This window comes from Vanacampus margaritifer, chromosome 1 (genome assembly GCF_051991255.1).
Source record: "Vanacampus margaritifer isolate UIUO_Vmar chromosome 1, RoL_Vmar_1.0, whole genome shotgun sequence".
Taxonomy (NCBI): Eukaryota; Metazoa; Chordata; class Actinopteri; order Syngnathiformes; family Syngnathidae; genus Vanacampus; species Vanacampus margaritifer.
The window spans coordinates 18,101,883-18,114,310 of record NC_135432.1 but is presented as its reverse complement, the minus strand read 5'-3'; the positions used below and the strand labels follow the sequence as shown (position 1 = coordinate 18,114,310).

Sequence of the window (12,428 nt, the reverse complement as noted above, 5' to 3'; positions counted from 1 at the left end):
GGCAATTATTTTTGATGGTTGGGGTTAGGGGGAGGGGCTAGGGAATGCAGCATGTCAACGAGATGTCCCCACGATGATACAAAGACAAGTGTGTGTGTGGGTGGTGTGTGTGTGAAGATGCCCGCACGTACGACCAGTACATCCATTCAATTAGCATTGTAATCGCCTGTGATCTGTGAGTCACACTACATTGTGGCACCTTCCTCTTTTCTTCTGATGCAGACCCTTTTATAAGATGAGGAGCTTTTTTTATTTTTTTTGTCTGTGTATGTTCGATGCGTGACGCACCAGCAGCACACAATGAGCAGCATCAGCAGCATTCACAGCTGCTGCATGTAGTCAACGTGTTGAAGGTCAAAATGAAAGGCTTATTATCGTCCCGTAAAATCTGTAAAAAAAAGAAAAGAAAACATCTCTTTGTTATGTGTGCTTGGAGAGATGAATACTGTGAATATTTTATGCTGCCATTAATATTTTGCTGAACATTCAACACACTGTTAAATTGATGTTTTTAATGGGTGAAATTTAATTAAAAAATATCACCAGCCACCCCCGGCTTTGCTTTTTTTTTACTACATACTTTTATATCTCTTCTTTAAAAGGTGACATTCGCAGCAATTTGCACTTTTCATAAGCTTCCATGGGTTAATACAAAAAAAAATGCATTATTTAAAAATATTTCCATCATAGGTGGTCGGGGAATCATGATTGGACAGAGGTTTGAAACCTTCCTGTTTGGAGTTGGTTCTCCCCGTATTTGCTTGTACTCCGATTTACTCCCACATTTCAAAAACATTCATCATAGGTTCATAGAAGATTCAAAATTGTCCATACGTGTGAATGGATGTCTATGTGTGTCCTGCGATTGGCTGGTGAGCAGTCCAGTGTGGACACTCTTGCAAGAATCCAGTTTTAATATCCATCATTTTTCAGCACCGCTTAACTTCACTAGGGTCACAACTTTTATTCTTAAACATTACTGTTAAAATGCACTTCCAATAAAGTATTGGCAAAATAGGTTGTCATTTTTATGTTGAGGCAGTGTTGTCAACATCTGCTATGTAACTAAAGTAGTTTATAATCTGTTAGTTACTTTTAGAATCGTGTAATCAGTAAAGTAATAAAGTTACTTTTAAAATCAAGTAATCTATAAAGTGACTAGATTATTTTTTAATGTTACTTTTAAAACCGTGTAATCAGTAAAGTAACTAAGGTACTTTTGAAATCAGGAAAGTAGTAAAATACTTCTTTAAAACAAGTCATCTGTAAAGTGACTCGATTATTTTTCAATGTAACCATGGCGTCACAGATTACTAATTAGACACTCATTATTCTTAGTGCACTTGGACAATCTGCTCTGGAAAAAAATAAGTGGCAACATTATAATTTTTCCGATTTGTAAATTTCTAGATTTAAAACTGAATGAATTGAACATTTTTTGTTCTATTCTATTAACAACTGACAACACACTGTAACTCCTGAATTCCAAATATAAACTTCTCTTTTCTCTTTTCACCTCTTGTAATCACAATTTGTAATTGTATTCCATCTAATATACGTTTTGTTCATGTATTGATTTTATTTTTCACATTATGAAAAAAAAAAGAAGCCTGTATAATAGCGATTTAAGGAATAAGGGACACGTTGGAAATAAGACTTTGGAAAAAAGTCAGAAAGAGGGGATTGGCTAGGGTTCCATTCATTTTTGCTATATTTGAAGACTGCTGATGATCATTTTTCTCTTCTTTGTAACAGTAAAAGCATTAAGGCTGTCCTCAAATGTACAGTACATAGATTTTTGTATTGCAGGCTTCACAGCAGCAAGTGTGTAGAAGATAGATTATCAGTGCCGGGAGCAATTTCACTGGCACTATCTCTCGCACAACAGTGACCCACGCAGCTTTGAATATTATCAACAAGAGCGTGCGGGGGCTTTTGTTGCTGGTTCAGTCATGTCAAATCAATAGCGGTTGCAGCGGCTGGCGTATCACAGATGACAAATACAAGCACAATTGATCAATGTACAGGGAAAATGTTTGACCTGAGGCTTGTACTGTTCTTCTAACGCACTCAGCATATCTTAAACAAAGCAGTATGAAACTTTTTTTTTGTTGAAAGAGTTGCTAATTGATCATTTAAAAATTAACTTTTTTTTTTTTATTAAAGCAATTTAGTGCCATCTAGTGGTGAACTATTCATTCATTTTAAAAAACCCACTATTAACTTCAATTATGCGAAAAGATATGTTCACATCAACGTAGATCCATCCATCCATCCATTTTCTTGACCGCTTTTCCTCACAAGGGTCGCGGGGGTGCTGGAGCCAATCCCAGCTGGCTTTGGGCAGTAGGCAGGGTACACCCTGAACTGGTTGCCAGCCAATCACAGGGCACACAGAGACAAACAACCATACTCACAATCACACCTATGGACAATTTGGAGTGTTCAATTAACCTGCCATGCATGTCTTTGGAATGTGGGAGGAAACCGGAGTACTGAAAACCCACGCAAGCACGGGGAGAACATGCAAACTCCACCCAGGAAGGCCGAAGCCCGGACTCGATCTCACGTCCTCAGCACTGGGAGGCGGACGTGCTAACCAGTCAGCCACCGTGCTGCCATCAACGTAGATTAAAAAAAAATAATAATAATAATCGTAGGTCTAGTAATCGCTAATGATATTACATAGGTCACACCTTGCCTTACAAGTGGCTGACTTTGTTGAAGTTTCGCCACCATCTTTTTGCTACGGATACCCGAAGGAGTAGATCTTAGTGTACATAGCTAGCTTCTGGTGGTAGCATAGCTACATAGCTATTCATAACTAACTAGTAACAGACCCAATGGGTCGACCACCGCTTACCTTGTCTCCCTCTGCTTTGCTTTTGCTAACTTCTCCTGCTAGCCTCTCTCGTTAACCACGCCAGCTAGGTAATGCTAGCCGCTATTGTTAGCCGCTCCGGCCAGTTCTTGCTTGCCTCTCTTGCTCGCCACTCCCACTAGCTAACAACATACTATTTTAAAACTGTAAAGCACTGTAATGTTATAAATGTATAATGACTTTGGTTAAGACTTGGAACGTATCGCCAAGTTGACAAACAAGCATTCACTCTCACATTGACAACAGTGGACAAATTAGAGTGAGTCTTTAATGAACCTACCAAAACTACACAGCTGTTCCAACAGATTCAAACCCAGATCTTCTGACTGCAAAGCACTCGTGCTAATCTTTACTGTATCTACACGTGCTGCTATATAAATAGATAAATTAAGGAATAAATAAATAAAACTGGTTAAAGAAACTCTGAAGTTGCTATGTCATTATTTGTGTACTGCGATATGAGTATAAAGACGAGTAAAAATAAAATGTCCCCCCTGTCAGTTAGTATGCACATCATGTTTACTATTCAGAGTCCGTATTGATTCTCTTGTGTTTTAATTTACGGTTGGTTTCTTGTTATTGTGTCCTTTGTCTCTATGAATAGTGCGCATCTGCCACATGCTGTACTCGTCTACTTTCCTATACAAAGACAGCAGCGTTTAATCTGACAGATGCAGTCACGCGCCGCTCTTTTGCATCCCGAACGTCTGCTTCGGTGCCTTGAATAACATCAATAGTGAGAAACGTACACTCTTTCAACATGATGATGCACGTCGGCCGTTCCAAACTAACGCTGGATTAAACATCGCAGCATATTTGAGCAATCTTTGGACGGCGTGCAAGCGGGCAAATGTGAGCGGCAAAGGGATGATGACATCAGAGCGATCTGATTGGATGTGAATGATTCTTGGCCGTAATTCAGCGATAAAGAAAGCGTGTACATTTGCTACTACTTTTTAACTCATTCACTGCCATTGACGGCTATAGACGTCAAAAATTCATTTGAACTGTTTCTATTAGTTTAACGCTTTTTCCACTTTTGCTAACAAGAGTATGAAAAGCTAGAGGGAAAATTACTGTACATTTAGAACAGATATATAAAAAAAATTGTGATTAATCGTGAGTTAACTATTAATATAATTATACTATAGTCATGCAGTTAATTACAATCAAAAAAAAATTATCTCCTGACACGATTTAAAAAAAGAAAAGAAAAGATTATTAAAAATTAGGGGCGTCAGGCGATTACATTTTTTAATCATGATTAATCGCATGACTTCACTAGTTAACTCATGATTAATCACTAATTTTATATCTGTTCTAAATGTACAATGAAAAAAAACGCAGGTTTTCATAATCTTGTTAACAAAAGTGAAAAAAAAGTTAAACTAATAGAAATAGTTCAAATTAATTTTTGACGTCTATAGCCGTCAATGGCAGTGAATGAGTTAAAAAACAGTCTTAGTAGCAAATGTACACGTTGTGAATTAATTTAAACATAAATGTTGAAGGATGTATGAATATATTAATCACTAGCAAGTAGTGTCCGATACCGATACTGGTATCGGCAGAGGCCCCGGTATTAGGTAGTAACATGCCGATACCATTAATTCTGACGCTAACATCGGACTTTGGATGCAGCATCTTTTGTCTTGCTCATGCACGGCATTCACTGACGTGTGACATGTTCACTGCATGCCGAGCTAAGATATCCTATTGGACCTTGAATGCTCTGAACCAATGGCAGGACAGCTTTTTCATGTTGAGAAAAATAAAACTTAGGTATCGGTATGCTGGGTATCGGTATCGGGGGCCAAAAACGATATCGGAACAACACTACTAGCAAGACATGGCGTAAATAGGCTGCAAGATGCCTCAGCATAGCAATCAATTGTTATTATAATCAGCATGCTGTTTCATGAGGAATGTCATTTGGATTGTCTTGCAAATGTAAAATGTTGCTTAGACCTAAACACTGTGTTTTGAAAAAAAATGAATCATACATTCAGCAAGGTTTTTTAATCATTGACACTGCAGTGAATCACAGCAGAGGGAAATGACTCATTGCCGATATATCAGCACCAGCAAAACGTTTTGTTTGAGGGGACAAATACTTTAAGCCCAAACACACATGTCAGCGTGTTGTGAGCAGGTGTTACATTGATGCGTGCAAGTAAGGTGTTTTTTTTTTTTCAACTGTGAAATCACTTAGTACACCAAAATGTGGGTATTTTTGAAAGGGTATTTATTTGCCAGATATATACACAACACTTTTACCAATTTTCCAAAAAATTTTGTGTTTTGTTGACTCCCAGATGAAGATATTCAAGCTTAACTCATTCACTGCCATTGACGGCTATAAACGTCAAAAATTCATTTGAACTATTTCTATTAGTTTAACATTTTTTTTCCACTTTTGTTAACAAGAGTATGAAAACCTAGGAAAAAAATATTCATTGCACATTTAGAACAGATATAAAAATTGTGATTAATCGTGAGTGAACTAGTGAAGTCATGCAATTAATTACAATTAAAAATTGTAATTGCCTGACGAGATGATTATTAAAAATTAAAATTTTTAATCATAATTAATAACATGACTTCAATAGTTAACTCACGATTAACCACACATTTTATATCTGTTCTAAATGTGCAATAAAAAAAAATCTAGGTTTTCATACTCTTGTTAACAAAAGTAGGAAAAAAATGTTAAACAAATAGAAAAATTCAAATGATTTTTGGACTTTTATAACCGTCAATGGCAGTGAATGAGTTCCATTTTGGGAACCTGTCATGATGATCACAATGAGAGTATTGTATATTGTCGTCAGGTGCTCTAATTCCAACTACCTTTGTGTGTTCAGCCATGTTTACGGAGGTGCCTCGTGACGTGACCGCTCAGACGGGTCAAGATGTGGAGATGGCGTGCTCGTTCAGGGGGGCCGGGATGCCCTCATACTCGCTTGAGATCCAGTGGTGGTACATCCGGAACCATATGGACTGGACAGACAGACAGCCGTGGAAAACCAATGAGGTAACATCAACATATCACAAATAAACAAATAAATAAATAAAACATCTACCATCAACCTCAGTGGTAAAAGTACTACTTTCAATGGTCATTAGTTAAAAAAAATTAGCAGCACTGTATTTTTTTCATTGGATTGTTTTGTGCGAACAGTTAGAAGTGTTTTTCACGCAACTATTTACTGTCATGACTTTACTATTGCATTAGCGTAAGGTTAGTGAGAGACGACGGCGCACGTACACATTTGTTGTAGTAAATCACACTGCATCCTAGTTTATTTTCACCGAGTCAGAATTATTTTTATTTTTTTTACTTTTTTTTTTTTTTTTTTTTTTTTTACTTTTTAAAAAAAATAAATTTTATATGTGGGTGAGAATGTGTATGTGCGTGTGAGTGTGTATTCATTAGTTCACCTAAAACCTATTAAAAAATCCCATGCCGTTCACCTAAACCGAACACTTCCAGCCAGAGTCGTGAGGCCGTCAGGAGACCCGAGGAAGGACCAAAGAAAAGAAAGGAAAGGCGATTACATTTTTTAATCATAATCAATCGCATGACATCGAGTCAGAAATATTTGACTTGGACTGTAACAGTTGACATTAGTATTTGGTACGTTTTTTTACCCCATCAAGTTCTACATGAATCACATCAGTAGGTCTCCACCGATTAATTGGATGGCCAATTGTGGCACTTCAAACATTGGCCAGAATAATCTGCCAAATTGAATTATTATTATTATTATTATTGTTGTTGTTTTTTAACAAACCCAAAATATTCTTCCAAAAACGGTGATAAACATTCAATATACAATTTCCACCCAAAAAAAACTGCTAATGGGGATAACAATTCCTTAGAAGATTGTGAAAAATCAAAAATATGAAAAAATATTGAAAAAAGGGAAAACAGAAATATGTAAATCTGTAGGTGCGGAACTGAAAATCTTGCAGGAGTAAAGTTTTTATTTGTAATATCACCATTTGCCACTAGATGGCAGACATGTCTTAGTTTCACTTAAAGTAGTATTATTCTGCCTTTTAGTACTACGTGAGTAGGCATAAACATTTTTTCTTTAACAGATTTGGAATAAATGATATGCATGACAAACATAGTACTGCAATAATATAATTTTTTTTGGAGTGAGTTGATTTTTGTGAAAAACTGTACAAAATGAGTTCTTAATGTTGTTGTTTTTTATGAACAAAAAAACCCCCAAAACTTTTGAACAATATATTTACAGATATCTGTGAGGAATAGAGATCAGGTCGGTCCACAAATAGCAAAACTCTGTGTATAATTGATACCCACTGAAATGCATTGGGAGCGGAAAGGGGCGGGGGTGGGTTTTCGTTGGGAAATTTGTTGTTTTTATTACATATGTACTCTATATAAATCTGCCAATTAATCGGTAATCAGTATTGGCAGTGCCCTCAGAGAATCCATATCGGTCAAGCCCTACGTATTCTATAAGGGAAAAAGAAGAAATAAGTGCCAAGAAACATGCGGAATATTGTGGCCATATTTAGTTCAATTGTAATATTGACCTTGATTATATTCCATTTTTGAATAAGGTGCTCTGAAATGCACATCGCTGATTTTCTGGGAAAGTGACGTTTCTTTTCTCATCTAATTGGGATGTCATCCTTACCCTCCCTCTTTTTTCCCAGGTATCTCCGGAGGAGGACATGCCAAAGGATGCTACCAAGATAAGCGTGAGTTAATAGCCCCTCTGCTCGAAAACCTGCTGTTAAGAATCTTAGATGATTTCACGAGGCACCAACCCCATTCTGATTACATTTAAATGTCTTGTTCTGGCTAATTTGCCGGTGCTGCTGATCCCATTTCACACGCAGGCGTGGGATTTATTTCTGTATTTTTTTTGTACTTGACACATTATGCGATGACATCAACAAGGTCCCGTCATGCTTAATGGTCTTCATGGCCACTTAATGCTGGATCTCAGTTTCGCAGTTCTCAGTCAGGAGACAGGTTGGAAGATATTAGTCTCTTCTGGTTTCCTCGTTAATGTGGCATATAGAGAAGAGCATGTAGCGCCATATCGGGTATGTCCTTTTCTTTTTTTTTTTAGTTAAATGTACTTAAAAGCCTCCACTAGCTTTAATGGCCTTTTTTCCACAGTAAAAAAGTAAATAATAGAACACATACAGTACAAGTAGGATTAAATCTGTGTATTTCTGCGTTCAGGATTTTTAACTACCTCACATACACGCATACATTGATTGACATTACATGAATTGCCTCTACATTTTGCACTTTATTATGTTTTCAAAGAAGGATATGCAAATGAGTTCCATGGTTTTTATAGACATGAATTAATGCATACATGTAAGAAATGCAGGCCCAGAGAGCAGTGAGCTGTGTGTGTGTGTACGTGAGTGTGTGTGTGTGTGTACGTGTGTGTGCATATATACAGCTGGAGAATCATTATGAGCTCAACGTCCCACATCCATAGGAGCGGACTCCCGGTTGAAGATGTTGCCTGGTGGACAATGAGCCATGTAACAGCTTTTCAGTTTAGTTCATGTGGTGAGGTCCTCTACGGCATATGAAGACAAACATATATATATATATATATATATATATATTAGGGTTTTGAATTGCCCAGTACCTGGCGATTCGATTCGTATCACGATTCATATGTGCCGATTCGATTCGCTACCGATTAATCCCGATACGAATCTATAAATTGATTATTGCGATTTTTTTCCCCATCTCGAATTTAGAAAATGCAAATCAGTAAACTTACATGTACACTGTAAGATTTGTATGAAAATGTATTAATTTATCTGAAAATTCAGGCTTATAACTGAGCCACTGCATTTAGCAAACAGGTTGCAGTCTGTTTCATGTTTAAACAGCATTGAAATAAAATATTATGGCATAATGTTCAATTAATATAACATTCTTCCATGCTTAATATGTAAATCCTAACCCTAAGTAAGACGTTTTGTTGAATATTGCCATAAAAAATTGATGTTTAAAAATCAATTCAGCCGCATATCGAATTGAGTCGAGAATTGCGTGCTGTAATAATGCAATATATTGCCGAATAGATTTTTTCTAACACCCCTAATATATATATATATATATTAGAAAAATCTCTCTCTCTCTCTCTCTCTCTCTCTCTCTCTCTCTCTATATATATATATATATATATATATATATATATATATATATATATACACACACAGTCAGTTCAGCACTACAAGACTGAAAATGCAGACTTAATGAATTCCGAAGGTATCATTAGCAATTTTTGACAGAGCTCTTTGTATGAGAGCTCATTACATTGTGCTCTTGGTCATAATGTTGTGGTTCTCCCGCTTCAAGATGAGCAGGAAGGCTGTGCTTGTGTAAGCCATCATCTGGGAATATTAACTACAGACGTGTTGTAATGAGAGGATAGTTTCATTTCGCTGAAGGGAAATGAAACGAGAGCTACTCACAAACACGCACACGCCTGCACACAAACATACATTTCCCAAAATGCATGTATAGAATGTTTAGTGATTGTTTTTATTTTTTTGCATTTGCAGTTTATTCAGTCATTAAGTTTAATAAAGAGGGGTTAACACCTGTGTGATATTTTTTAATGATGTTATTTACTAAGGTTTGATGATAGCGTCAGTTTCACTTTTTTCCTAGTTCGATTATTGTCACGATCTGCTTTATATTACCATATTTACTTTTGTCTCATGTTATGTGTTGCTTTTCTGCTGTTGGCGAAAACTTCACCCAGTGACAAATGTGGGTTCGACAGGAGTCACCCCTCCCTCACTATAAAAGAACTTCAGCGCCTTTCAGTGGTTATCCGGCACATTTGTCATGTGAAATTAGCTCGCTACTACATCTGGAAAATGCATCTTGCCTTCAGATAGTCCACTGGTGTGGATGCTTTAGAGTGCCTCGTTGTCAGCTGTGAGCGCATGCATGTCGCTGAGAGAGCGAGTTGAATTAATAAGATATATTTATATTCACATGATTTTCCTCACCTGTTTTTGACCCCTTTTTCTCTTTTGCTACCAGGTAGTGAAGGTTGTGGGAAGTAACATCTCCCACAAGCTCCGCCTCTCCCGCATCAAGTCGTCCGATGAGGGCACCTACGAATGCCGAGTCATCGACTTCAGTGACGAAGAAGGGGCGCGCCACCACCGCGCGCGCGCCTACCTGCAGGTAGTAGCCCAGAGCGACATCATCACCAGTAACCAGTATGACAACTTCCAGGTGCCGGACGACACCAAGGGCCATTCGGGGTTCGAGCACACTCACGGCCACCCCCGAAGCGAGGGGCGCTCGCAGGAGCACGGCAAGCGACCTTCCTCCGTCACCCAGCACAGCCACCTCGGCGCCGCTGATCAGCACCAAGCGGGCAGAGAGCTGAGGAGGAGGGATGTGGACAGTAACCATAGCAACAATGACTGCTCCAATGAGCCCAGCTGTGTGCTGTAATCCGATTACATCTGGAAAAAAATAAAATAAAGCGTGAGATTGCAAACTATGATGCGCTTAAAAGCTACACATCCCAAACAGTAGCCACCGTCTCATAAAAATGTTAAGCACGGCTTATGGGGAGCTCTTTGATGGGAAAGTGTAGCTTTACTTGTTTTCAAAATGCTTATATTTTGTGTCGGTCACTGATAACTTCATGCTAATCACGAGCACCCCCCCCCCCACACACACACACACACACCCCCCACAACCCCAAAAAATAAAAGGAGAGTGCAGATCTCTGCCAAGGCCAAATTTGAACAAAAGTAAAAATCCATGTGTTAGTAAGCAGGGTTTTTGATTTATTGAGGATTATGTAAAAGAAATGTCAAATGGACAAAGGGTGCCATTTTGATTTTGGGGTGGACTGCTCCATTCACACACAATGGCTTCTTTCTTGGCCCCTGAGAAAAGTTTTGTGGAAAGCTTTTTTTTAATTTTATTATTATTAATGGTTGCACGATCCTGCTCATTGACACACCATCAAACACGGCCAAACGACAGCCTAAGGACCATTTCTGGCCCAACATTGATTGCATATGTTAAAAATTACATTTGACATGGTCTGTAAGACTAATTTACAGGTGGTGGTGGACTGAGTTAAAAAAAAAAAAAAAAGTACCACTACTGCTAATAAATTGGTTTATATCTTGTAGAGCTTTTGTAGATATGCTTATGCAAGGATACAAATAAACTATTTATGAATAAAATAATATAAAGAATCCCGTTTTTGCTCTTGTTTTGGTTCTGAATGTGGAGGTGGGATTTGGTCTTCAGTGCAGGAGTGCATCTAGTCTAGTGGGATACAGGGCAGAGGCCACCCCAAAATCATGAAAATGGTTGCCTTCTCACCTTTAACAGAAAACTTTTTTTTTTTTTTTAAACGCCTAGAAAATCCAGACTGTTGCTTAATGGTGTTGTTTTTGAGTAATCCTGCTAACAGACTAACCCAGCAATAGTGACTTGACAATGGGAAACACAAACATATTTGTTTACATTTGCTACTGTCTTTATCAACACCACAAAAGGAAACTAGTGTTTGAAACCAGTGTAAACTATGACATGGATCTCACCTATGAAATATATCCTGTACATACAAAATGATGAATGTGCTATTTGTTTCGGAGACTTTCCTAGAAGAAATACAATCTTGGTATACTCAGCCTCTTATTTTAATAATATCTATTTGTCATCAGCCATTAAGAAAGCCTCAATCCTTTCAACTGTAAGCCTCTAATCTACTTTGTATATAACACTGTACAATATCATATGACTTGAAGTGAATGCATGTTCGGTCGTTTTCTTAAAAGCATTTTCAAACAAATATACAAAGATGGTGCATTTACTTCCCCTCTTTTAAAATACTATTGTTTGGTTGTTAAACTATGTTGTTGTATTTGATCTCCTGTGTTTCTGTTGATCTGATTTTTTCCAAAAGTGCTGTACAGACAGATTGAATGACACGTTCCGAAACCCATCTTAGTATTTACCAAGCGGTTGCTTCACCATTATGAATACTCTGGTGATGTGGCTTAAGGGACTCCATTTCATCTCTGCTGTTTTTGTTGGCCCTAATAATAATCTTGTTGTGTACATGCCTGAGTGGAGCCCAGGCCTCGCACCCGTGGGGACGCTTCTTCGCTCCAAAGGGATCAAACGGGACAAAGTGAATATTTGGGATGAGGCGGATGAGTACGCATGCGGCCTATTTTGCCTCAAAGACCTTGTGAAAAGTTGGGCTTTGTTCAAGAGGACAAGCAACATTCCCTGAAAAGCAGTCCATGGCGAGTCCAAAGGATTCTTTCCAACGGTTGAGGGAACATGTAAATTGCTCCGTGCACAGTTTGAGCTCATGCTAAAATGGATGTCTCACAGAAAATAAATAGCTTATAAACATTGATTATCGTGTCCTTTCCTGAAATGAAATATTACAGGAAATGCTACACTATTTACTATTTTTTAGTTTATTCCTAATACATGTCCAATAAAGGAGACACATTCTGATTTTGTTTT

The 12,428-nt window shown here is 37.8% G+C and overlaps 1 protein-coding gene across 1 annotated transcript in view; it reads left to right on the top strand.

The window, feature by feature from the left end:
* The window catches only part of vstm2la (V-set and transmembrane domain containing 2 like a), a 40,203-nt gene extending 27,888 nt beyond the window's left edge, over positions 1-12,315 (top strand). The window contains exons 2-4 of the mRNA XM_077554362.1: positions 5,746-5,915; positions 7,574-7,618; positions 9,954-12,315. Of these exons, the coding sequence (XP_077410488.1) occupies positions 5,746-5,915; positions 7,574-7,618; positions 9,954-10,376 (638 nt within the window). The 3' untranslated portion in view covers positions 10,377-12,315. The remainder of the gene's footprint in view (positions 1-5,745; positions 5,916-7,573; positions 7,619-9,953) is intronic.
* The last annotated feature ends 113 nt before the right edge of the window (positions 12,316-12,428 follow it).